The sequence below is a fragment of the Papio anubis genome, chromosome 12 (genome assembly GCF_008728515.1).
Source record: "Papio anubis isolate 15944 chromosome 12, Panubis1.0, whole genome shotgun sequence".
Lineage (NCBI taxonomy): Eukaryota > Metazoa > Chordata > Mammalia > Primates > Cercopithecidae > Papio > Papio anubis.
Window position 1 is genome coordinate 119,428,495 of NC_044987.1, and position 26,215 is coordinate 119,454,709.

A 26,215-nucleotide genomic window follows, 5' to 3' on the forward strand; every position below is an offset into this window, starting at 1 on the left:
GATCAGGCCCGGGGAGACCCTGGGAGCGACGCGGCGGGCGGGGTCTGGGCCCGCGGCAGTGGCTGAAGCCTCGGCTCGCTCTTCCTCACAAGGTGCGAATCCAGCGCCTCCAGCTCGGGAGGGACCTGACGTGCGGGACGCGTCCGCCTCAGAACCCGAGGCGCGGCACATACTCGGCAAAGGCTGCCGGCGTCCCCGCAGCAGTGGGAGGAGACTAGGGATGCCCGGAGGAAGACGCTGACCCGGCGAGCACCTGAGCGCCCACCTGTGGCTCATCCCGGAGAGCCCCCACCGACCCGGGCGGGGCCTGGGGGGGCGTGGCTCCCGTCTCGCTCAGCCAATCAGTTCCCCGGAGCAGCCGCCCGCCCCCTCCTGGGGAGACAGCGCTTGCGCACTCGGGCCGAGGTCTCCTCGGGCCCCGCCCCCGGGGCGGTGCTGACGCTCGCGCCGACGCGCTCGACGTTGGGCACGTCGACGCCGGCGCCGCGCAGCCGGGCCCGCTCCTCCTCCGCTCCGCCAGTGTCCGGCCGCGGGCCGGCCTTAGTGACTGGGGCGGCGGGCCCCGGGGCCGCGGCGTGGGGCGGGCAGGCGGACGCCGGCCGCGGGCTGCCTTCGTCGGCTCCCAAGCTCGCCCGGAGCGAGCAGCCGCCCGCGAGCCGCCGCGGAGCCTCCTCGCCCGCTCCCGCCGGTGAGCAAGGTAAGGGAGCGGGACACTGAGGCAGGCTCGGGGCCCAGGCGTCACCGGCTGGTCTCGGTCTCTGCGGCGGCCACGCAGCCGGTTGGATGTGTTCGCGGGGAAGGGTGCGCTCCGGGGCGGGTGGGGGCGAGGCCGCGGCGCCGGGTCGCGCTGGGAGAGCTCTGGCGGGACCCCAGCGCCCCGAGGGATGGCTCCGGGGACTGCGCGCCGCCCCTCCCCGAGCCCTGCGCCCCGTGACCCGGGCGCTGGGGCGAGGGGCGGGGAACTGCGGCCGCTGAAAGCCCCGGCCCGAGCGGGCTCCGTTGTCAACGGTCCTCACCTCCGGGGTCCGGGGCTCCCGCCGCACCTGATACAGGAGGGGAAGGAGTGCTGTTCGAGCAGGCTGGAGGTCACCATCCCCATCAGGTGCGCCGCCTGGGCCATTCTCTCTCAGGGGTCCATCGCGCCCCGAATACTGCCCGAAAGACTCAGAAGCGACTTCCCCATCCCCTCGCGCTGTCTTTATATCCCAGACACTTAATAGCCTCTCATCATCTCACCTTTCACTTTTCCCTCTTTCCTAGCCGCCTCCGGCTGTATATCGACCTGCTATATTTCCATTGTGAGTTTTTTTTTTTTCGGTTGTAAACTTACGTAAGTTAGGTTGACTGATCAACCGTTGCAGCCATTGAAAAAAAACACTTCTACCAGCGTTTAACGAATCCAGTTCCTTTTAGTGCTCACCAGCTCCAGCTCAAGAATTCAGGGAGCCGTCAGTTCTTCACAGGAGCTGACTGCACACATTCCTGCAAGATGCCTGATGGATTTTGTACTTGTCAGTTTTGCTGGCTGTATGCTCCTTCTGTGCTTTTCCTGAAAAATGATTGGGTGACATGTGTTTTGACTTTCTTCCCCCCCCACCCCCCACTGGGAAGTAAAAAAAAATTAGGTAACAGAAGCACACTTGTTTTCGACAAAAACAAGTACAGCTTTGCAAACAGACTACCCCAGGGTTTGCCCTTTTTTGTGAGGGTAGTCCTCTGGTATCTTGACCCCTTCCCTGGATTTTTGTCTGTGTTAATGTCTTCGTGTTGTGTATTTCTGCACTTAATATTTGCCCGGTATATGTTTTCCCAGCTTATTTACACACAAAGCGTAACAGATCTGAGGATAATGAGGCTGCCCATCTTTTTAGCTACAGATACCTGTAAAGTTGCATATTTGTAGGAACCTGTATTCTGCACTTGATGACTGTAGCCTGGCTCTTTCATTTCAAGATGATGTGCGAGGTGATGCCGACCATCAGCGAAGCAGAAGGACCCCCTGGAGGAGGTGGAAGCCATGGTTCTGGCTCCCCTTCGCAGCCAGACGCAGATTCACATTTTGAACAGTTGATGGTCTCCATGTTGGAAGAAAGGGACCGCCTTCTTGACACACTGAGAGAGACTCAAGAAACACTGGCCTTAACCCAGGGGAAGTTACACGAGGTTGGTCATGAAAGAGATTCCTTGCAGAGACAGCTCAACACGGCACTTCCACAGGTATGAGTGCTTTTAACTTGAGACTCTGTAGATTATTCTCCACTAAATGTTTTTTTTTTTTTAATTGGTGTCATCTTTTGTTAATGTTTCAGAGGAGTATTTTCCATAACCATTGGTGAAATGATGGTTTCTGGTGTTTCTAAGTCAAATACAAAGTTCCTAGGGATTAAACTTCTTAGGGAGAACAAATTGTTGTACTCTAAAGTCATGTGAAAATACCTCATTATTTTCATTCCTATCTTTGGGAACTGCCTAGGTTCAGGAAGTTCTCCAGAGTTTCTGAAAAAGGGCTCTGAAGCAACCAATCTATGTGGTGCCTCCGTTCTGTTGTCTTAAACCTTCTCTTGCTAAACTTGTGCTTCCCATGGATTGTGTCTCATGTGTTTCTAATTTCCTAATATAATTTAGTAGACAAATAGGATTGATTTCACAGAAAAAAATATTTTGATAGCCCACCTTTATCAGAACATCTAGGTTTTGTAAGTCACATTTGTTTTAGGGGATAGAAGACTAGAGATTGATTCCTTAGGAACTTCTTCCTTGGTAGACGAGAATTTTAAAGCTTAGGCCGGGTGTGTTGGCTCATGCCTGTAATCCCAGCACTTTGGGAGGCTGAGGCAGGCGGATCACCTGAGGTCAGGAGTTTGAGTGAGACCAGCCTGGCCAACATGGCAAAACCCTGTCTCTACCAAAAATACAAAAATTAGTGGAGCGTGGTAACGCACACCTGTAGTCCCAGCTACTCAGAGGCTGAGGCATAAGAATCACTTGAGACAGGGAGGCAGAGGTTGCAGAGGAGCCAGATTGCACCACTGTCTCAAAAAAAAAAAAATTTTAAAGCTTAGAACAACTGAAATTATTTCTCTGAGTATATTACATTTGGACCAGTGTTTGAAAGACTTTGCTCATGGAGTTGAATGAGGATTTGCTTAATGGTAGGTAAAGGGAGAAAGTGTAAAAACTAGAAAAGTGTCAGGTGAGTGTCACGGAACATAGTGGTAGAGAAGTGGGTTACTTAGGTGTTTCAGAGCTGTCTAGGCCCTATGTTACTCATCCTAAGTGCCTTTGGGGTGCATTGAGGTAGACCCGCAGAAACACACATTTATACTTGCATGATGGGTCTGCAGTGATAACTTAGTAAATGAATAATTACTAGCCTTAATGTATTTCTTGGCTGTAGTCAGTTCTCCAGGAAGATTGATAAGCCAAACGTGGGTTTCCTTTATAGCAACAATGATTTGACATTAGAGCTGTATGTTCCTTTTTTGTTGGATTAGAGAATCATTAAGATTTTTCTCATTTTAATCTTATAAAATACTAAGTTTATTAAGGTCGAATTTTATTACTGCAATTTTTTTTTTTTTTGAGGCGGAGTCTTGCTCTGTCCCCCAGGCTGGAGTGCAGTGGTGCAATCTCAGCTCACTGCAAGCTCCGCCTCCCGGGTTTACACCATTCTCCTGCCTCAGCCTCCCGAGTAGCTGGGACCTACAGGCGCCCGCCACCTCACCAGGCTAGTTTTTCGTATTTTTTAGTAGAGATGGGGTTTCACCGTGTTAGCCAGGATGATTTCCATCTCCTGACCTCGTGATCCACTCGTCTCGGCCTCCCAAAGTGCTGGGATTACAGTCTTGAGCCACCGCACCCGGCCTTGTTGGGTCTTTTAATTTTAGCTGTTCTGGTGGCTGTTAGCTGGTAGGTGGCTCAGTATGGTCTGAATTTGCTGCTCCCTGATGGCCAGGAACATGCAGAGGTAAAGCATCTCTTCCTGTGTTCACTGACCATCTGGATGTCTTGTGAGACGGTTATCTTTTGCCCATCGGTTGGTTGGGTTGTCTAGTTTGTTTCTTACTGATTTGAAGGAGTTTTCTCTATATTCTGAGTACATATGTGCATGACAGATTGTTTTTAGACTCTCGTGTTTACCTTTTCACTTTCTCAGTGGTATCTTTTGATACACAGAAGTTTTAAATTTTTAATGTAGCCCAGTTGATCAATCTTTTCAGTAATGTTTAATGCTCTTTGTGTCCTGCTTAAGAAATTTGCTAGGTCAAGTTCATGAAGATACTCTACATTGTCTTCTGAAAACTGTAGTTTTAAATCTTCTGTCTGAAATTGACTTTGTTTATGGTATGTGATGGGGCCAAGAGTCTCTCTTTTTTTTTTTAATGGATATCTAGTTGACCCTGCATAATTTCTTAAAAAGACCATTCTTTCCCCAGTGTACTACATGCAGTGTCATCTATGTCATCTCAGTCCAGTGACTGTAAGTGTGTGGGTCTGTTTCTGGACTCTCTTCTGCTCCTTTGATCTTTTTGTCATCTTTGCATAAATAGCACAATGTCTAAATTGCCGTAGATATAGTCTGTCTTGAGATCTGGTAATTTAAGAAAAAGGTTCTCATTCGGTTGCCCAGACTAGTGTCAAACTCCTGGTCTCCAGCAATCCTCTCTCCTTGGTCTCCCAAAGTGCTGGGATTTCCATTGTGAGCCACCACACCTGGCCCTGTAGATGTTCTTTATCCAGATGTAAAAATTCTTCTCTTCTTAGTTTGCCAAGAGTTTTTTAAATACCGTGAGCAGATGTTACATTTCTTAACATGGATTTTCTGCATCTTTTGAGACAGTCATGTGATTTTTCTGTTATGTGGGAATTTAACTGTCTTTATTTGTTTGTTTATTTTTGAGGTGGGGTCTTGCTCCATTACCCAGCCCGGAGTGCAGTGGCGCCATCATAGCTCTCTGTAGCCTTGAGCTCCTGGGCTAAAGTGATCTTCCCACTCAGCCTCTCAGGTAGTTGGAATTATAGATGCACGTCACTGCGCCTTGCTTTTTTTTTTTTTTTTAATTGCTTATTGTTTGTAGCCTGGGGAAACAACCTCAGGAACTCCTGAGAAAGAGCACCTCCCTTTTAAAAAAGATTTACAATTGTAGAATAATTCCAACCTGATCTTGATGTATTCTCCTTTTACTGGATTGTATTTGGTAATATTTTGTTTAGGATTATTGCATTTATATTCACAAGAAAGATTGACTTGTAATTTTACTTTCCTTCAATGCCCTTATTGGGATTTGGTATTGAGGTTATGCTGGTTTCATAAAACAAGGTGGAATATATTCCTTCTTTTTCTACTCCCTAGAAGAGTTCCTTCGAAATTTGTGTTATCTTCCTTAAATGTTTTAAAACATTCTTTGGCAAAACCAGCTCCTGTAGTATTTTTAGAATTAATTTTATAGGTAGATGTAGGATTTTGAATATTTCTTCATGTGTCTATTTAGATAAAGCATTTTTCCCTGCTAGGGATTTGTTCAGGCCACCCAGACTTTCCAATTTGTAAGTTTAAAGTGGTTTACAGTCCTTATTATCTGCAAGATCTGTAGTGATGTCCCCTTTTAATAATTTTTGATATTGGTAATTCGTATATTGTCTCTTAATCAGTCTTGAGGGTTTATCAGTTTTGTAAGTTCTTTCAAGGAACCAACTGTTAGCTTTACTTTTTTTCTACTTACATTTGTTTCTATTGCATTAATTTCTACTTTTTTTTAAGCTTTGTTTTTTGAGATTTTTTTTATATATATATATATGTATATGTATATGTCTTTTTTTTTTTTTTTTTTTTTAGGTATATTTTTTTTTTTTTTTTTTTTTTTTTTTTTTGAGGCAGAGTTTCATTGTGTCTCCCAGGCTGGAGTGCAGTGGCATGATCTCAGCTTGCTGCAACCTCTGCCTCCAGGTTTCAAGCAATTCTCCTGCCTCAGCCCCCTCCCCGGTAGCTGAGATTACAGGCACCCGCCACCACGCCCAGCTAATTTTTGTATTTTTAATAGAGATGGGGTTTTGCCATGTTGGCCAGGCTGGTCTCGAACTCCTGGCCACAAGTGATCCACCCGCTTTGGCCTCCCAAAGTGCTGGGATTACAGATGTAAGCCATTGCACCTGGCCTTTTCTAGTTTCTTGAATAGATACTTGTTTTAACTTTTTTCTTTCTAATATATGTTTTTAAGCCTATACATTTCTCTCTAAACACACTTTTAGATGCATGTCACAAGTTTTTTTTTTTTTTGAGACGGAGTCTCGCTCTGTCGCCCAGGCTGGAGTGCAGTGGCCGGATCTCAGCTCACTGCAAGCTCCACCTCCCGGGTTTACACCATTCTCCTGCCTCAGCCTCCCGAGTAGCTGGGACTACAGGCGCCTGCCACCTCGCCCGGCTAGTTTTTTGTATTTTTTAGTAGAGACGGGTTTTCACCGGGTAGCCAGGATGGTCTCGATCTCCTGACCTCGTGATCCACCCGTCTCGGCCTCCCAAAGTGCTGGGATTACAGGCTTGAGCCACCGCGCCTGGCCTACAAGTTTTGATATGTCAAATTTTCATTATCTTTTATGTAAAAATAATGTTGTAATTTTCACTGCGGTGTTGTTTGTTGTTCATACAATTTTTAGAAGTGTATTTCTCAACTTCACTGTTTGTGGGGATTTTCTAGATACCTTTTTGTCGATTTCTAGCTTAATTATTTTAACATCCCTAAATATATTCTGCATTATTTAAATCCTTTGAAATGTGTTGAACTTTCCTAATAGCCCAGCATATACTCAGTTTTGTTAAATGTTTCCCAGGCACTTGAAAGTAATATATATTGATAGGAATGTAGTGTTCTATGTACATCAGTTATATCAATTGTTTGAGTCATGTAATTCAAATTCTAGTAGCCACATGCACAGATACAGTATACATTTTCAATTTAAGCCTGATTTATTACTTTTACTGCTTCCCAGACACTGCTGTTTCCTTAGATACTTGAGCTGGATTTAACTCCCTCCTACCTTTTGTGTCATTGTTTTATATATTTCAGTTTAATTTAATTTATATTTATTTTTAAAAATAGAGACAGCGTCTTGCTGTACTGCCCCAGCTGGTCTTCAGCTCCTGGCCTCAGGTGATCCTCCGCTGTTAGCCTCCCAAAACGGTGGGATCCAGGTGTGAGCCACTACACACTTTTAGCTGCGTCTTACAAGTTTATGTATTTTAGTTTTAGATATACTTTTCGCAGTATCATAATTGTTTTGTACAGTTAATGTTTATTTAGATTTATCCTCATAGTTACCTTTTTTTTTTTTGCTCTTCATTCTTTATTGTTGTTTCATGTTTCTGTCGGGGATTGCAGTTGTTGTTTGTTTGTTTTTTTCTTTTTTTCTTTTTTGAGACAGAGTCTCACTCTGTCACCTAGGCTGGAGTGCAGTAGCACAATCTCGGCCCACTGCAACCTCCATCTCCCGTGTTTGAGCGATTTTCTTGCCTCAACCTTCTGAGTAGCTGGAACTACAGGCGTGTGCCACCACATCCGGCTAATTATTGTATTTTTAGTAGAGACTGGGTTTCACCATGTTGGCCAGGCTGGTCTCAAGCTCCTGACCTCAAGTGATCTGCCTGCCTCAGCCTCCAAAGTGCTGGGAGTACAGATGTGAGCCCCTGCACCCAGCCTGTATTTCTTTTCCCTGAAGAACTTTATAAGGCATTTCTTTTAGTTCATATCTGTGGATAATGAATTGTCATTTTTGTTTGCCTGAAAATTTTCTTTTTTTTTTTTTTTTTGAGACGGGGTCTGGCTCTGTCTCCCAGGCTGGAGTGCAGTGGCCGGATCTCGGCTCACTGCAAGCTCCGCCTCCCGGGTTCACGCCATTCTCCTGCCTCAGCCTCCCGAGTAGCTGGGACTACAGGCGCCCGCCACCTCACCCGGCTAGTTTTTTGTAATTTTTAGTAGAGACGGGGTTTCACCGTGTTAGCCAGGATGGTCTCGATCTCCTGACCTCGTGATCCGCCCGTCTCGGCCTCCCAAAGTGCTGGGATTACAGGCTTGAGCCACCGCGCCCGGCCTGAAAATTTTCTATTTTACCTTTAGTTTTTTGTTTCTTGTTTTTTTTTAAGATGGAGTCTTGCTCCGTCGCCAGTCTGGAATGCAGTGGCACGATCTTGGCCCACTGCAGCCTCCGCCCCTGGGGTTCAAGCAATTCTTCTGCCTCAGCCTCCCGAGTAGCTGGGTCTACAGGCACGTGCCACCACGCCCAGCTAATTTTTGTATTTTTAGTAGAGATGGGGCTTCACCATGTTGGCCAGGATGGTCTCGATCTCTTGACCTTGTGATCTGCCCTCCTCAGCCTCCCAAAGTGCTGGGATTACAGGCATGAGCCACCACTCCTGGCCTTTTTTTTTTTTTTAAATAGAGGCGATGTTTCACCATGTTGCCCAGGCTGGGGTCAAACTCCTTGGCTCAAGCAGCTGCCTGCCTCAGCCTCCTAAAGTGCTGGGATCACCGGTGTGAGCCACCGTGCCCAACTTGCCTTCACTTTTGAAGAATGATTTTGCTGGGTATAGAATTATGGGTTCATGGTCATTTCCTTGCACCATTTTGTAGCAGCGAATTCATTGTTTTTTAGCTCACTTCCTTTTTCTTGACAAGTCAGCTTTTGGTGTTATTGTTGTTCCATTTGAAGTAATACTTCTTTTTTTTTCCCTTCTGGTTGCTTTTATTTTTATTTTTTGGAGAGGATATGACTTTTCTGAGTTTATCCACCAGAGTGGAAATAATGTCTGTGCAAAACCAAATGTTTGTTACTATAACTCTCCATCACAATTAAAATCCAAACAGTTTTTTGAAAACAGTCAACTCAATCAAAACCCACTACTTCAGAATCAATAGCTTCTTTGAAGCCACGGTAACAAATATGGTTAAGACTTGAATGTAGAAATTTGTTGGTTGGAAAGCTAATTAAACTTCCTACTTGCTCAAGTAGAATTACAGAAAGGCAGAATTGTGTTTTTCACAGAGATACAGTTCACTGGAATCAGCAACACTGGACAGCTGGTAGAGTGTTTAGGGTCCTGAGATAATAAGGAATCCAGGCAGCCTTTAGACAGTCTGCTGTTGTCCTTTGTTCCCAATTAGGTATTTGTGGATGTGTGGAATGACACCTTTACCAGCAATTGTAGACTTGATGAGAGACTGCAATTCTTCATCTCCACGAATGGCAAGTTGCAAGTAATGAGGGATAATATACTGTACTGTGAAGTCTTTTGATGGGTTTCTTGCCAGTTCAAGTACCTCTGCAGTGAGGTACTCCAGGATGGCTGTGCTATTCACAGCGGCAGTTGTGCCCACATGTCCAGGACTGATTGTCCTAGATTTCAGGTGTCAGTGAATACGGCCCACCAGGAACTGCAAATTGGCTCTCTGTGAGTGGGAAGCTGCCTTTGTTGGCCTTTCTGGAGTCCTTCCCAGCCTTACTGCCAGCCATTTTCAATTCTGCTGAAGCTCAAACAGGCAAGGCAGTGAAGGGACTAATCAGACACACAGCAAGATCTCACCAGCTACTCTTTCCTTCCACCAGGATTTGAAGCTGCCTCTGGTGGCTTGTAAGATTTTCTTTGCTTTAGGCATTAGCAAAACTCGATATTTGTTGTATTGGTGGCCTGTTCCTAATCAATTTTGGAAGTGTTGGCTCTTCTCTGTATAAATATTCCTATTTTTCACTCATCTTCACTCTGAGGGCCTCCATTTTTGTGTACATTAGGCTTTTCTTTTTTTTGAGATGGAGTTTCGCTCTTGTTGCCCAAGCTGGAGTGCAATGGCGTGATATACATTAGGCTTTTATCATGTCCTACATGTCTCTTGTGCTCCTTTCTGTATTTTCTAGACCTTTTCTGTGTATGTGTCTAGATGTGTGTGTGTGTATATATATGTGCATGTGTATATATATATATTTATTTATTTATTTTTTAGAGACTGGGTCTCTCTCTTGCCCAGGCTGGTCTTGAACTCTTGGGCTCAGGCAATCTTCCTGCCTTGGCCTCCTAAACTGCGAGGATTACAGACATGAGCCACTGTGTCTGGCCTGTGTGGCGGGGGTGTGTGTGTGTATATGTATATATGTATATATATATTTTTGGGATAGGGTCTTGCTCTGTTGCCCAGGCTGGAGTGTAGTGGTGCAATCTCAGCTCACTGCAGCCTCTGCCTTCTGGGCTTAAGCGGTCCTCCCACTTCATTTCCTGAGTAGCAGGGACTACAGGTGCGCACCACCACACCTGGCTAATTTCTGTATTTTCAGTGGAGATGGGGTTTTGCCGTGTTGCACAGACTGGTCTCAAACTCCTGGGCTTAAGCGATCCACTCGCCTCACTCTCCTAGTGTGTTGGCATTACAGGCTTGAGGCAGCGTGTGTGTGTGTGTGTATTTAAGAGACAGGTGGCTGGATGCGGTGGCTCACGCCTGTAATCCCAGCACTTTGGGAGGCCAAGGTGGGTGGATCACCTGAAGTCAGGAGTTCAAGACCAGCCTGGCCAACATGGTGAAACCCTGTCTCTACTAAAAATACAAAAAATAGCCGGGCGTGGCCGGCGCCTGTCATCCCAGCTACTCGGGAGGCTGAGGCAGGAGACTTGCTTGATCCTGGGAGGCGGAGGTTTCAGTGAGCCAAGATCATGCCATTGCACTCCGGCCTGGGTGGCAAGAGCGAAACTCCGTCTTGGAAAAAAAAAAAAAGAGACAGGTACTCTGTTGTTGCCGAGGCTGGAGTGCAGTGGTGCGCGCGATCACTGTTCACTGCAGCCTCAAACTCCAGGGCTCATGCAATCCTTTTGCCTTAGCCTTTTGAGTAGCTGAGACTATAGGCATGTGCCACCATGCCCAGCTAATTTTTAAATTTTTTTGTAGAGGTGGGGTCTTGCTATTTTGCCCAGGCTGGTCTTAAACTCCCGACCTCAAGTGATCCTCCCACCTCTACATGTCAAAGCACTGGGATGACAGGTGTGAGCTATTGTGCCCAAACTCTCAAGTCCAGGTATTTTTACTGACCCATCTTCCACCTCACTCACCCTCTCTTCATTTGTGTCCATCACCGTTTAGCCCATAGATTGAGTTCTTAATTTCAGTTGTAATTTTCAGTTCTAGAGTCTGCATCATTCCTTTTACTATTCTAGTTCTCTAGTGAAATGCTTTCCTTTTGTCAGGTATATTTTTGACTAGCTGACATTTGCATTGGGTAACATTATATAGGTCACCTCTGGATCCATTTCTGTTTTTCTTTTTTCTCTTGGTTCATTTGTTGATAGGCTTATTTTTATTTTTTTAATTGAGTCAGACATTATGTATGAAAAACTGTAGAAGCGCTGGGTGATGCCCTCTTCCTTCAGAAAGTTTCCCTGTGTCATCTGGCACATGCCCAAAGTAGGAACAGATCATCTCAGCTCAGGGCCTGGGTGACCAGAGGCTGGGATTCAGTCAGTAAGCCTCCGTTGGAGCTGCCTTCCCCCAAACCCCTGCTCCCGGTGTAACCATCCGGGGGTTCCATCTGAAACCCTGGAGTGTTTCCCAGGGCCCCTCTTTCTTGGCGTGTCTTGGAGCCCAAGTTTTGTCTCCTTAACACCATGAGACTACTGAAAGCCCAGCTTCTCAGCCAGGTTTGCAGAGTGTTGGGCTCATTTCCTGTGTCTCCCTTTTCTCTGGGATCTTGGCCCCTTAAGTCCTGGCTGACTGTCAGGCCTGTACTTCTTTTTGTCTTCCCATACCCTTGGGGCTTTCTAGAGCTCTTTAGCCGCTACTTTCTGCTGAGTTTTCTTCCCAGTTTATCAATGTACTGCCCCCAAATCCTTCCAAATTGTCAAATGCATTGACAGAAAGAGTGGGGGCTCCGAATAGTGGACTCACCTCAGTGGGCCTCTCTTTTGTTTGGAATATTGGTCCCTTCAGTTGTGGCTGCCTTGGCATCTCTTTGATGCCTGCAGACTTTTAAGTCATACTCTCCTTTTCCAGTTCTTGGTGGGTTGCCGTGCTACAGGCCACCCTGCATATCACTGAAAGTGCAGTCAAAGCGGGCGTGCTCGCTCTGTCTGCGGCATGTGCGGAGGCTGTAGACATTGGTTATCGTTACTTGATAGGGAGCATACAGAACCCCCTTACCTTGCTTAGTCTGCCTTGTCCAGTTTCTTTCTTTTTTTTTTTCCCAGTCTGCTTCTCATGACATTGTCCAGTTTCTAATCAGAATCCCCCATTTGCCCCTACCCAGTCACTTAACACTTAAAGACAATAGAGCAAGTGGCCCGCCCAGCGGGAGACACAGCCCTTGGCCTCCAGTTCCCGTCTTGGCCACTGTGTGGGCTCTTCCACCGTGCTCTAGTCTCTACTCTTCCCTTTGCCCTGTGCCAGACCAAGGGAGGGTTTGTGATGACATATGTGGCAGTGGCAAAGGAGGAGGCTAGGGAGGTAGGAGAGGTTGTGTGCGTGGTGTTTAGTCTTTTTTTGGAGATGGGGTCTTGCTATGTTGCCCAGGCTGGTCTCGAACTCCAGGGCTCAAGCAATCCTTCTGACTTGGCTTCCTGAGTAGCTATCACTACAGACATGAACCACTGTGCCCAGCTACCTAATGTTTATTCTGTGACTTGATCACATGTGTGTTTTCTTTTCAGTGCTGCTTTTTTTTTTTTGAAACAGAGTCTTGCTATGTTGCCCAGGCTGGAGTACAGTGGTGTGATCTCGGCTCACTGCAAGCTCTGCCTCCTGGGTTCACGCCACTCTCCTCAGCCTCCCCAGTAGCTGGGACTACAGGCAACTGCCACTACACCCAGCTAATTTTTGTTTTGTATTTTTAGTAGAGTTGGGGTTTCACCATGTTAGCCAGGATGGTCTCGATCTCTTGACCTCATGATCTGCCAGCCTTGGCCTCCCAAAGTGTTGGGATTACAGGCGTGAGCCACTGCACCCAGCCTTTTTGTTTTTTGTTTTGTTTTTTTTTAGAAGGAGTTTTGCTCTTGTCGCCCAGGCTGGAGTGCAGTGGCGTTTAGTGCAATGGCTGGAGTGCAAAGACAGCCCGTTTAGGAGGCGATCTCAGCTCACTGCAACCTCCGCCTCCCAGGTTCAAGCGACTCTCCTGCCTCAGCCTCCTGAGTAGCTGGGACTATAGGTGCGCATCACCATGCCCGGCTGATTTTTGTATTTTTAGTAGAGACGGGGTTTCACCATGTTGGTCAGGCTGGTCTCGAACTTCTGACCTCAGGTGATCTGCCCGCCTTGGCCTCCCACAGAGCTGGGATTACAGACATGAGCCATCATGCCTGACCAACCAACCGAGTGCTTTTTTTTTTTTTTTTTAAACAAATACTGCCTGTGGGCTTCTCTCTAATTTCATTTTAAAGTTTCAGCTGCATTTTCAAATTGAGATTTTATTTTAAACTTGAGTACAGTGATTTTTACAGTCTTTTTGAAAGCAACAAATGAGATTTTTAGAAGACCTCTCGCTTGAAGAACTCTAATGTATGAAACCTAGAAAAGAGACTGTTCACCTTTCATTGCAGGTGAGGTCCCAAATTTTGCCAGTCGGTCTCCCAGTCTGCTAACCCCTGAGGCAGGGCGTACAAAACTCAGAAGACTCTAACAAATGAGGTCTTCAAATCAAATCCAAACTTAGTGAAAAAGAAGTCTACCTGTGTCAGGGGTGTTCCCTGTCAAAGTGATGGGTGAGCTTCTGCTGGTTGCAGTGGAAGGTGTGCTGGTTGGATTGGGAAGGCAAGAGGGTGCAAGACAGCCCGTTTAGGAGGCGGTTCCTGCATTGTGGGTATGAAGTGTTACAGCCCAAACTAGGATGCTAGAATCCAAGGGCAGAGGGCAATAGAAAAGCACAACCTGGCAGAGCTGTGTGGGACTAGAGGATGAGAGCCGAGTGGCAGATGCCATGGTCAGGCTTGCTGGGAGACGGGGGTGGGGGAGGGTAAAGAGGAGACGCTGGTGTTTGGCAGTGTTGAGAGGTATTTGTGGTTGTCACAACTAGGGGCAGGGATGCTCCTAAACATTCTGCGGTGGAGCCCCCTCAACAAAGAATTATCTGGCCCCAAATGTTGGAAGTGTCCAGGTTTAGGTATAAAGAATCAGAAGCTTTTCTCAAGTATTGCTATTAGGTTGGTGCAATAGTGTTTGTGTTTTTGCTTTATTTTTAATGGCAAAAACTGCAATTATTTTTCCTTCAACCTAATATGAGGCAAAGTTGGCTACAACTGTAATTTGTTAAGTGCTGCAAACAAGGTACTTGCTAAGCTTAACTTAGTGAACAAGTTAGGACGAATTGGAATTAGGTAAAACTAGCTAAATGACTCTTCCCCGAGGATAAATACTAATGACTACCCCTTCAGATGGTGCCCCTCATGTGCTTTACTGACTGCTTTCTTAGTAGTAGTTGGTAAAACACCTCTTAAAATATCATACTTGCTTTCATCATCTTTGGTTTATGAAATCGTTGAATATATCCTTTCAGAATAATATTTGGCCATTTACATCTCTCTTTTGCACACACTGAACTTGCCATCTTGTCTTCCTGTTTCTACACCTTTAATTGTCAGCAAGGAGACAGAGTCCTCCCTCCTATTTTGTTGAGCCCTGTGTGAATATTACCGTTCTAGGCTCCTGCAGACACTGGTAGAGACAGACAGGGTCTCCGCCAGAAGGCTTTCACAGTACACCCATGTTCAAAGCAGGTGCAGGTTGTGAGACACATTCAGTTAGAATGAAGGGGTTCACAAGAAATCCATTATCTCGGTTGAGTAGGGTGGGCTGCCAGGCACACTGTGGTCCAGGAAGGTGAGGCTTTCGAGGGGATTGGCTTGGAGCTGAGAGATGAAGGCTAAGAGGAACCAGGTATGAGAGCTTTCTTGGCAGTGGGGCTACTTGAGCAAAATCCAGAGCAAGGGAGAGCTTAGCATTTAGCTGAGTCAAAGCTGGGGTCTGTGGCCATGGTTACTCAGCCTGGAGGGAAGGGAAGAGTGAACAAGGTAAGGTTGGCTAGGTAGGTTGACATGGGATCAGACAGAGGCAAAGATTTGCTTGTTTCTGTTTTGTTTAAGTACCTTAGGGCTTCAGTACTTTGTGTGCATCGTGGCCTCAGGGGAGGGAATGATGTGATTTGGCTGCGTTGTTATTTATTTATTTTTATTTTTGTATTTATTTATTTAAGATGGAGTCTCACACTGTTGCCCAGGCTGTAGTGCAGTGGCACGATCTCGGCTCACTGCAACCTCCGCCTCACGGGTTCAAGCGATTCTCCTGCCTCAGCCTCCCAAGTAACTGGGATTACAGGCGCCCGCCACCATGCCCAGCTAATTTTTAGTAGAGATGGGAGTTTCACCATGTTGCCCAGGCTGGTCTCGAACTCCTGACCTCAGGTGATCCTCCTGCCTCGGCCTGCCAAGTTTTTAAAAGATCATGCTATGTGGATAATGAGCTGGGGATGGAGGGAAGAATGGACCTAGGGTGGAAACCACTGGTTAGAGTAGAGCCACTTCGAGTGCATGGGTTTGGGCTACAAAGTTAGCAAAAATTAAAAACTCTTGCTGGGTGCGGTGGCTCATGCCTGTAATAGGAGGCTGAGATGGGCAGATCACCTTGAGGTCAGGAGTTCGAGACCAGCTTGGCCAACATGGTGAAACCCTGTCTCTACTAAAAATACAAACATTGGTTGGGTGTGGTGGTGGGCGCCTGTAGTCCCAGCTACTCAGGAGGCTGAGGCAGGAGAGTCGCTTGAACCCGGGAGGCGGAGGTTACAGTGAGCTGTGATCGCACCACTGCATTCCAGCCTGGGGGACAGAGCGAGACTCCATCTCAAAAAAAACCCCCAAAAACCCCTTAACATCACCCATCCCATAAAGCACAGAACAATGTATACTTTTTAATTGTCATACACATAAATGCATACTGTTTTAATGCAGTATACATAATGTTTATGTATGTAATGTATACATTTATTCAGGTATTTTGAGTGTCTGTATGTGCCATGCACTGTTGTAGGTGCTGAATATTCCGTAGGTAAAAAGGGTTATTTAGCCCACATTTCTTTTCGTTGTATGAAGAGAAATGGAAAAAACCAGACTTACGTAGTTCAGTTTGAACAAGTTAAATGCATGGATGATGTAATGTGGGAGCACTTTCCGCTTTTCATTTACGTTTGTGTAGACAGAACTCAGGGAGGTGGTTTTCCTTGGGAGTTTCACTGCCCACTGTACTCCTCTGCTCTCGACACCTGTGCCTCGCAGATGCGTTACCTGACTGTCACGCTGTGTACTTTCCTTTGGGTAGGCTTTAGGCTCCTTAAATTCAACATGGACTCAAACCGTCTTTCCCCCACATGGGTCCCCCTCCTGTGAATGGCAGTTTTCTACGTAGTCAGGTGGCTATGTCTCTTTTCTTCTGAGATGGAGTCTCGCCCTGTTGCCCAGGCTGGAGTACAGTGTCGCAATCTCAGCTCAGTGCAACCTCTGGCTCCTGTGTTCAAGCGATTTTCCTCCCTCAGCCTCCCAAATAGCTGGGACCGCAGGCACATGCCACCACGCCCAGCTAATTTTTGTATTTTTGTAGAGACGGTTTCACCGTGTTGGCCAGGCTGGTCTTGAACTCCTGACCTCTGGTGATCTGCCCGCCTTGGCCTCCCAAAGTGCTGGGATTACAGGCGTGAGCCGCTGCTCCCGGCCCTATGTCTCTTTTGTGCGCTAACCTTATCCTTCTAGTCTCCAGGACCTGTGACATGGACCTTTCCATCTCTTGGAGGTTACCCCTGAGGCCCACCGACTCTCAGATCTGAACCCTTTGTCTTCACTGGGTTGACTCCCATGTCCCCTGGCTGTTGTGGAGCTTCTTTCCAGTATCTTATCCCTCATTGCAGCAAGATCTTTCTTTTTTTCTTTTTGAGACAGGGTCTCACTTAGTCACCCAGGCGGAGTGCAGTGGTGTGATCAGGCTCAAGCAATGCTCCTACCTCAGCCTTGTAAGAAGCTGGGACTACAGGTGTGCGCCATTACGGCTGGCTAATTTTTGTGTGTGTGTGTGTGTGTGTTTATACACATATATATATACATACACACACACAGACACATATATGTCATTATTATTATTTTGTAGAGGAGTGGGGTCTTGCTATGTTGCCTAGGCTGGTCTCGAACTCTTGAGCTCAAGTGATTCGCCCACCTCAGCTTCCCAGAGTGCTGGGATTACAGGCATGAGCCACCGCGCCCAGCCTCCCCTCTGCTTTTTGTATCCCTTCGAGGCTCACAGTTCCCAGAGGTCTCCTTCTTGGTGGTAGAAAGCGGGGCCACTGCCTGAGGTGTGATTGCAGACCGCTCCTCTGACTCTCTCTCTGCAATTACTTGTTCCCGGGAGACTTTCAGCCTCATGGTTGTAGTGTCCATTGGTGTTCCCTGCTCGTGTCACTTCTTACCTGGAAGTTGCAAAGAGGTGATTTTTCCAGCTCTCCGTCTGTGTACAGTGATGAACAGATATTCCTGTACGAAGAAGAGCGTTCTCCTTTGTTCGCTTTCCAGCTCTCTCAGTCACTGAGTACACTGCGTATTAGAATCAGGCATCGTCGTTACTCCTTGGATGCTCATATTGTCCCTTTCAGATTGGCTCCTGTGTCTTTTTGCCAAGACCCCATTAGTTTTTGAGTGCTTCATTGCTTTCTGGCACAGAAATTTGTCCCAGGCCTGCTTTGTACTTTTCCTGCATCAGATCTGAAATCATTCCTCTCAGGAGGCCTGGTTCCCTTTAGTTGGAAGTGGCGTTTAGAAATCAGCATTTGGGGCTAGGTGTACCCATTTTCACGGGGATAGCATTTTTTTTTTTTTTTTTTGAGACGGAGTCTTGCTATGTCGCCCAGACTGGGGTACAGTGGCGCCATCTCAGCTCACTGCAAGCTCCGCCTTCCGGGTTCAAGTGATTCTCCTGCCTCACTCTCCTGAGTAGCTGGGATTACAGGCCAACACCACCACGCTTGGCTAATTTTTCTTTTTGTATTTTTAGTATTGACAGAGTTTCACCATGTTGGCTAGGCTGGTCTCAAACTCCTCAGAACTCCACCTGTCCTGGCCTCCCAAAGTGCTGGGATTACAGGTGTGAGCCCCTGTGCCCTGCTGAAGGTAGCATCTTTTATGTCCTTTCATTGGACCAGAGCTAGAAAAAAGCGTTCATTAAAAAAACTTCCAATTTCATATTGATTCTTCAAAATAAAATTTTTCCCCCTTGTTTTATATTTATACAGCTTAAACTGATGATTTTGATTTCTAATGATATTAACATTGTTTTCCTTATCTATGATATACATAAAATGGGTTCAACATTTTAATACATTGTTCTTATAATCAACCCTTTGAGTGAAGTTTAGGATTCCTTAGCAATTGTTTTGGCTTTAGAAATAAATACATCTTAAGAATATGTAGTTAGAATAGGCCGGGCGCGGTGGCTCAAGCCTGTAATCCCAGCACTTTGGGAGGCCGAGGCGGGTGGATCACGAGGTCAGGAGATCGAGACCATCCCGGCTAACATGGTGAAACCCCGTCTCTACTAAAAATACAAAAAACTAGCTGGGCGTGTTAGCGGTGCCTGTAGTCCCAGCTACTCAGAGGCTGAGGCGGGAGAATGGCCTGAACCCGGGAGGTGGAGCTTGCAGTGAGCCGAGATCGCGCCACTGCACTCCAGCCTGGGCAACACAGCGAGACTCCGTCTCAAAAAAAAAAAAAAAAAAAAGAATATATAGTTAGAATAATGGGTTTAAAACAATTTGTTGTAACATAACCAAAGTAATTACCAATTTGATAAACAGGTTCATTTGTTCCTATTTATTCTTAATTTCAGAGTTTGCATTTTATAAACTTTTTAAGTAGCTGGGACTACAGGCATGCGCCACCAGCATGCGCCACCATGTCCAGCTTTTTAAGTGTTGGGATTACAGGCGTGACTCACTGCGCCCAGCCAAGTCTATTCTTTTTCAAACCAGGTGTGGTGGCACACGCCTGTAGTCCAAGCTGTTTGAGAGGCTGAGGTGGGAGGATCGCTTGAGAACAGGAGTTTGAGGCCAGCCTGGTTAACATAGCAAGACCCTGTCTCTCAAAAACACATTTTTAAAAAAGTTTTTCAGCCAGGTGCAGTGGCTCACGCTTGTAATCCCAGGACTTTGGGAGGCCGAGGCAGGTGGATCACTTGAGCTCAGGTGTTTGAGAGCAGCCTGGGCAACATGGCGAAACCCCGTCTCTACAAAAAGTAAAAAAATTAGCCAGGCTTGGTGGTGCATGTCTGTAGTCCCAGCTACTCAGGAGGCTGAGGCCCGAGAATCGCTTGAGCCTGGGAGATGGAGGTTGCAGTGATCCAAGACCATACCACTGCACTCCATCCTGGGTGACAGAACGAAACTTTGTGTAAAAAAAAAAAGTTTATTATTTTTCAAATACACAAAACGTACGTGGTTCAAAAGACCAGAACTGTGTAAAAATGTAAGGTCAGAAGTCTTACACCCAGCCCTGTGGCACCCACCGCCAATAGGCGGAGTGAGGACATGTTGGGTTTGCGTGGAATAGTCCCAGTTTGTGCCTGTTATCCTGGAGCAGTTAGTGACAGCACCTTCTTTCACTCTCAGGACTGAAGCACAGCTAAGGCTTTGTTGGCGCCTGCTCGTGCTAATTTAGAGATGTGGACAAAATGTTTCCACTTTGTGGATTTTTTTCCCCTGTAGCTAAAAGTAAGGGCTTGGCCGAATCCTGCAGACTTGGATTGAGGTTCTCTTGGCAGGGGAGGTCTAACCATGGAGTTCATACTCTTTTCACAGAGTCTCATTCTTATTCGGAGGAGGAAATTTCATTTTACTCTGAAAATAAATTTGGGAACTTGAAGCATATTGTACGTTTCCAAGTTTTTCTGCTTTGCAAAGGACTAATTATTCTTCCTGCTTATGTAGTTTTAAACCTTTGCCAGTACTAATATAAAAATTGATTTCAGGTAGTGACATGCTGAAGTTGTTGAATCATATAGAAAAATTAAAGTTCTACTTAAGATGAATCAGTATTTCTGAGCAATTGATCTCTTGAAATCTTTTTTTTTTCCTTGAGACAGTTTCACTCTTGTTGCCCAGGCTAGAAGGTAGTGGCAAGATCTCGGCTCACTGCAACCTCTGCCTGCCAGGTTCAGGCGATTCTCCTGCCTCCGCCTCCCGAGTAGCTGGGATTACAGGCACGCGCCACCACGACCAGCTAATTTTGTATTTTTAGTAGAGATGGGGTTTCTCCATGTTGGTCAGGCTGGTCTTGAACTCCTGACCTCAGGTGATCTGCCCGCCTGGGCCTCCCAAAGTGCTGGGAGGATTACAGGCGTGAGCCACTGCGCCCGGCTGATCTCTTGAAATCTTAAGGTGCTGTGAAGAAGCTAGTGCAGTCTCTTCCACCTTAAAAATAATTTATGGGGGAAAACATGAATGACAGCCGAGGTCATAGTATCCTACGTACCCTAAAAGAAATGTGGCAGGATGAGATTATTTTGATTTGTCTGAGTATTAATTTGAATACTCTGATGTGGTATTTCTTTTCATACAAATTAAAATCTAAAGAACTTCACTTGTGATTACGTGTGAGATCCCACTGATGCAGGAAAGCTTAAAGAAATTCTAAGTAAAATTTTACTTAGCTGCCCCGTGGCTCAGCTCGTTTTCCTCCACCATAGACGCTGAGACATTCACATTGGCCGGTGATGCTTAGCCGACAGGCATTGTGCTCTTTGTGCTACCTGAAGGCACTTTACAAACAGTGATTCAGTGCATTTCCCTTCCTCTTTCTTTTTGTGACTGATGGAGATCTGTTGACTTAAATAAATAGTTTATTTATGTAATTATGTATTTTTGAGACAGAGTCTCACTCTGTCATCCAGGCTGGAGTGCAGTGGCATGGTCACAGCTCACCATGGCCTCCATCTCTCTGGGCTCAGGCAATCCTCCCACCTCAGCCTCCCCAGTAGCTGGAACCACAGGCATGTGCCACCACACCTGGCTAATTTATTTATTTATTTATTTATTTATTTAGAGACAGTCTCGCACTGTTGCCCAGGCTGGAGTGCAGTGGCATGATCTCGGGTTCAAGCAATTCTCCTGCCTCAGCCTCCTGAGTAGCTGGGACTACAGGCGCCCACCACCACGCCCGGCTAATTTTTTGTGTTTTTAGTAGAGATGGGGTTTCACTGTGTTAGCCAGGATGGTCTCGATCTCCTGACCTCATGATCTGCCCGCCTCCGCCTCCCAAAGTGCTAGGATTACAGGCGTGAGCCACTGCGCCCGGCCAGTCGCCTGGCTAATTTTTGTATTTTTTTGTAGACAGAGGGTTTTCCCATGTTTCCCAGGCTGGTCTTGAACTCCTGGGCTCAAGTGACCCCCCTGCCTAGGCCTCCCAGGTGCTGGGATCACTCATGTGAGCCATCACGCCCGGCTACTGAATAGTTTAGAAGCAGGCCATGTGCATCCTTTCTGATTGCCTCTGTAGGTAGATTCCACTCTGCCTCCCCTGTGTGGATTCCCGCGTTGGGGTGCGGGCTGGCAGGTTGGCAAGGAGAGCTGTAGGTTTGTGTGGAGCGTGGGCTTGGAGCCAGCTGAACTCACACGTCCCCTTTCCCTTGTTACCTTTGTCACGTTCCCTTATTACTGAGCCTTCTGTTTTCTTACAATAAATTAGAGATAATAATCATTTGAGTAGTTTTTAGCAAGTAGGTATTGTCTACTGTGTGTAGGGTACCGTCCAGGGGCTGGGTATATGGATGTTTGGGAGACAGAATGAGATAATAGTGAATGTGTATTGCCTCTAAGCCTCTTTATCGGAATGAGCCACTGAAACCTCGTAACAGCACTATAAAGCAGAACACTATTATATACCCCATTTTGTAGATGAAGAAATTGAGGCATAGAGATGTTTGGAAACTCGTTCGGGATCCCCTAGACATTACATGGTAGCGGCTGTTTTTGAACCCAAGCAGTCTGACTCCAGAGTTCCTCAACTGCATGAAAAGATTGGGCACAACAGTATTCCTCGCACCCCTCTGTCCCTCTGTAGTATTACTGGAGTGCACACACTTATGGTTCTTTAGCAGAGGGATTTGTCTCTCAGTCAGATCCCCTTCCTCCCCTCGGTACCTGCTCCACCTTTGAGCAGCCAGGGCAGCTGCTTGGGCTTCCCTGCCCGGGATGGGTGCCTAGTCTGAGCAAAGTGCCTGCCCATGTGGCCTGCTGCCTGGTGCTATTCTGTCCCCAGTGTTGAGCATAGCCCCTGGCACACCGTAGACACACACACAGTGATGCGTCCTGGAATGATGAAATAATTTCCTAAACAGGATCTTTTAACGATTACCTACCTGTTTTTCAGTGGCTCATCTAATTCTGTTCCTAGCTCTTCCACGCGGTTAATCCAAGGCATTTAAAATTTCAGTTTTTTTCCCCTTCTTCATTGCTTTTTCCAGAAACTTTTTCACAGTGCAGAACAAGGGGATTTAAGTGTGCTATATGTTGGCTTCATAGCAAGTGTGTGACGCTATTGTTTGGTTTCCCATCAATCAACTCTTGGCCCATCATAAAATTAAAATTTGCTAACCTGCAATTTCGTTGGTATTTTGATGATAACTTGAAACAAATCACTGGAACAGTAGAGAAGCAAATGAAACCAATGACTTGGGAACAGAACAGAGTCGTGGTGGCAAGGCCACTCCCCCTACCCCACTGCGTTTGGCACATAGGAGCTGCGGATTCACAGAGTGTGAGAGCAGGTGGCTCAGGAGCCAGCGGCATCTTCTGGTCTGCCATCACTTAATCTGCCGGAGTCTTGTGTTCCTTCTCTGTAGAATAAAGTAGGTGGACTGGGCCCTGTAGTTTAAAGCTTTCTGGAAGAAGCCAGGCTCCGAAGGGTCTTTTCCATAGGTAAAACTGTGCAGAGTGGCTCAGGGCAAAGTCAGCTGCCCTGGGGAGCCACTTGCTGAGACCCTCAGCCTCTGCTTTACCCTGCCCTCGAAGGGGTCTTAGGAAGACAGTTGGAAAGCCCTAGGACTAGTGATTTGATCCCTTTCAGCTCTCTGATTCTTGAAATATTCTGTACTTGCTGCACAGTTTTTTTTGTTTTTTTTTGACAGGGTCTTCCTGTGTCACCCAGGCTGGAGAATGCAGTGTGATCAAGGCTCACTGTAGCCTCAACTTCCTGGGCTCAAGCAATCCTCCCGTGTCAGCCTCTCGAGTAGCTGGGACCATCGGTGTGCTGTGCACCACCATGCCCAGCTGAGTTTTGTGTTTTTTGTAGACACAGGGTTTTGCCATGTTTCCCAGACTGGTCTCAAACTCCTGGCCTCAAGCGATCCTTCTACCTTGGCCTCCCGAAGTGCTGGGATTACAGGTGTGAGCCACTACACATGGCCTGCACAGTTCTTTTTTTGCAAATTGTAGATAAAGGTTAAACTTTGATTCCAGTATTCACCTGCAGAAGACATGAGTGAGTATTTGGAGATGGCGAGGCGATGAAAGTTGGTGAGGGTCAAGGGAGAGGAACACTGGGAAGGAAATCCAGTGTTCCTGCTAAAGGGATACGTCCACATCCTTTAGACATGTGACAGAAAGCAGGATTTTGGTGCCTTTGAGTGGGATGTAACTCCTACCTTGAGTATCATGAGGCTTTGCAACAAAGGCAAAAAGTCAAAAGGGAAATGGTGAGAATTTTCTTCATCACATTTGTTTCTGTGTTTATGGAGAGTTGCTTGTTAGTGCGGTTTGATTTTGAGGTTGTGTGTAAGAGCATGACCTTGGGGTCTGGACTGTTCCGTTAGCTCTCCGCTGCTCACTGTGAGATGTGCTTCACAGACTTGTGGTGAAGATAGTTAATTCCCATGAAGCTCTCAGAAGAGAGCCTGGTATTTAATAAGCATTCAATAAATGTTAGTCATTCTTCTAATAGTCATTATTGAATGGGCTACAGAAGTTTGGTTTTGGTGAAGAATGCTTTTCCTTGTGATTCCCAAAGTTAATTGTGGTCAATAGAAAACAAAACTAGAGAGGCTGGGCACCATGGCTCATGCCTGTCATCCCAGCACTTTGGGAGGCTGAGGTGGGAGGATCACTTGAGGTCAGGAGTTCGAGACCAGCCTGGGCAATATAGCAGGACCCTATTTCTACAAAAAATCGAAAAGATTTGTGTGTGGTGGTGCATGCTTGTAGTCCCAGCTACTCAGGAGGCTGAGGCAAGAGGATCGCCTGAACCTAGCAGATTAAGGCTGCAGTGAGCCATGATCACACCACTAGTACTCCAGCCCGGGTGACAGAGCAAGACTTGTCTCTAAAATGAAAAAAAAAGAGAAAAATGAAAAAGAAGGTGTAAACTGTATGGAAACGTATGGTGTCCACAGTAACAGTCTCTCCTTGCACTCAGTGTGTCCACAGTGGGTGTATTGTCTGAAGGGCGCATTCATGCTTGAGAAGAATGGATGAAATTCAAAATATGAGTAACGGGTAAAATAAGCCTGCTAAGTCAAAGGGCCTGTTACGCACTACCTGTGTATACGAGTAACGGGTAAAATAAACCTGCTAAGTCAAAGGGCTTGTTATGCACTCCCTGTGTGATCAGCACAGAACAATTATTGTAAGGATTCTGACTGGGTCACAGTGTCTCTGGGAAGGTGGAGAACCAGGCTTGGAGGATGCTGGTTAGCCAGGCCCCGCTAGCTGGGCCCCGTTTCCCCCTAATGTCTGTGCTCCGAGGTTGTCACCAGCAGATGCAGGAGGCTGGGAGAGCAAGTTTCTGCTGCTTTCAGCCCCTCGTCTGGGCCACTTGCTGTTCCTCAAGAGTGGACCGTTTCCCATCCATAGGAAGAGGCTCAGATGCTGGGTGGCCAGCATGCCTGACAAATGGCAACAGCATAACTGAAACCCTTGACAGCTGGGCCTTAAGATCTGAAGAGAGCAGTTTCGCATTTGCTTGCATGGCGGTGGTAATGCTCCTTCCCTCTGGAATGATCAGGAAACAATGCCATGTGATTCTCTCCTCTCTGCTCTGACTTTCCTCTAGGAAGAAGAACACATATTGAATGAAAATCCAAATCAGGTGTTTGGATTTCCTTCCGTCAACTTTTCTGTTGTATCACTGCCCATGTTATTTTTATTCCTGTTCCTGATTATTCTATTTCAAGGAGAAAGGTTCATAAACAAGAAATATTGCCTTTTTGATGGTGTGGAGTGGGGTGCCTGGTTGTCAGCTGAGTGGTAGAAGGCTCATGCAGGAGGAAGTAGTGGGTGGGTAGAATAAAGGTTTTATATCGGAAAGAATCTGCATTCCAAGGTTGTTTTCTTGTGCAAACCATAGAAATACTTGTTCCTAAAACAGTTCAATGATGAATTAAGAGATTGCTTAAAAGCACATTCCTATAGATAGGGTCTGGGTGCTTTTCACAAACCCATGAATGCCTGGCACTTTCTTTTTTATGTTCCCTAAACTATTTTTACTCTAAATGGTTGTTATTAAAAGGCCCAGGTGCTGCCAGGAAGTGACATTTTCTAGAGTGTACCTGATAGTGTTCATTCCAGAACCTGTTTATTAAAAGACTTCCAGGCTGATCTGTCCCACAGTGCTGGCCTGAGAACATCAGCTGCTACTCAGAGGGCTTCCCTGGGCTCGGGGAATATTATAGGTAGAATTAATGAGAACTAACATAAAGTATCTACCCTGCTAGCCTGCACAGAGTAGACATTCGTTTGATGTGAGGCATCTCTCTGCAAACCGCTCAGCACAGCCCCCCAACACAGGGAAGATGGAGAGAACTCAGCTGCTCTGTGCACTTGGTTTTGGTCCCCACCATGGTATCTTCCCCTGAAGACACCATCTGCATTGGGCTGTGAGTCCCAAGCCACTTACTAGCTGAGTGACCTTTGTACCTCTCTCATCTGCCTGGGTCTGTATTCTAATTTGTAAAATGAGGTAATTATGAGTGCCTTACTGGGCTGCTGAGAGTAAAATGTGATAAAATATATGAAAGTATTTTAAAAATTATAAGGCATTAGAGAAATATAGTTATTGCAGTTTACATCTTTTGAGTACCTAGTATATAGCACCTTAGAAATATTTTTTGTTCAGGAAATTGCTTGAATTTTGTTCAGGAAATTGCTTGAATTAATAGGGGTACTTGTTCTTAAGTTTGTATTT

The 26,215-nt window shown here is 46.3% G+C and overlaps 1 protein-coding gene and 1 pseudogene across 13 annotated transcripts in view; one reads left to right on the plus strand and one right to left on the minus strand.

Annotated features, from left to right (window-relative positions):
* The first annotated feature begins 469 nt into the window (after positions 1 to 469).
* The window catches only part of PPFIA1 (PTPRF interacting protein alpha 1), a 115,435-nt gene continuing 89,689 nt past the window's right edge, over positions 470 to 26,215 (plus strand). For 11 of the 13 annotated variants that reach the window (XM_009185426.4, XM_009185417.4, XM_009185419.4 and 8 more), the window contains exons 1-2: positions 470 to 697; positions 1,954 to 2,217. In XM_009185426.4, coding sequence (XP_009183690.1) covers positions 1,954 to 2,217 — 264 coding nt within the window. In that variant the 5' untranslated portion in view covers positions 470 to 697. Of the gene's footprint in view, positions 698 to 1,007; positions 1,103 to 1,953; positions 2,218 to 26,215 lie in introns of those variants that run through there. The other 2 variants (XM_003909416.5, XM_009185414.3) reach the window with 2 other exon arrangements.
* Positions 9,120 to 9,504, minus strand: LOC116269787 (annotated as a pseudogene).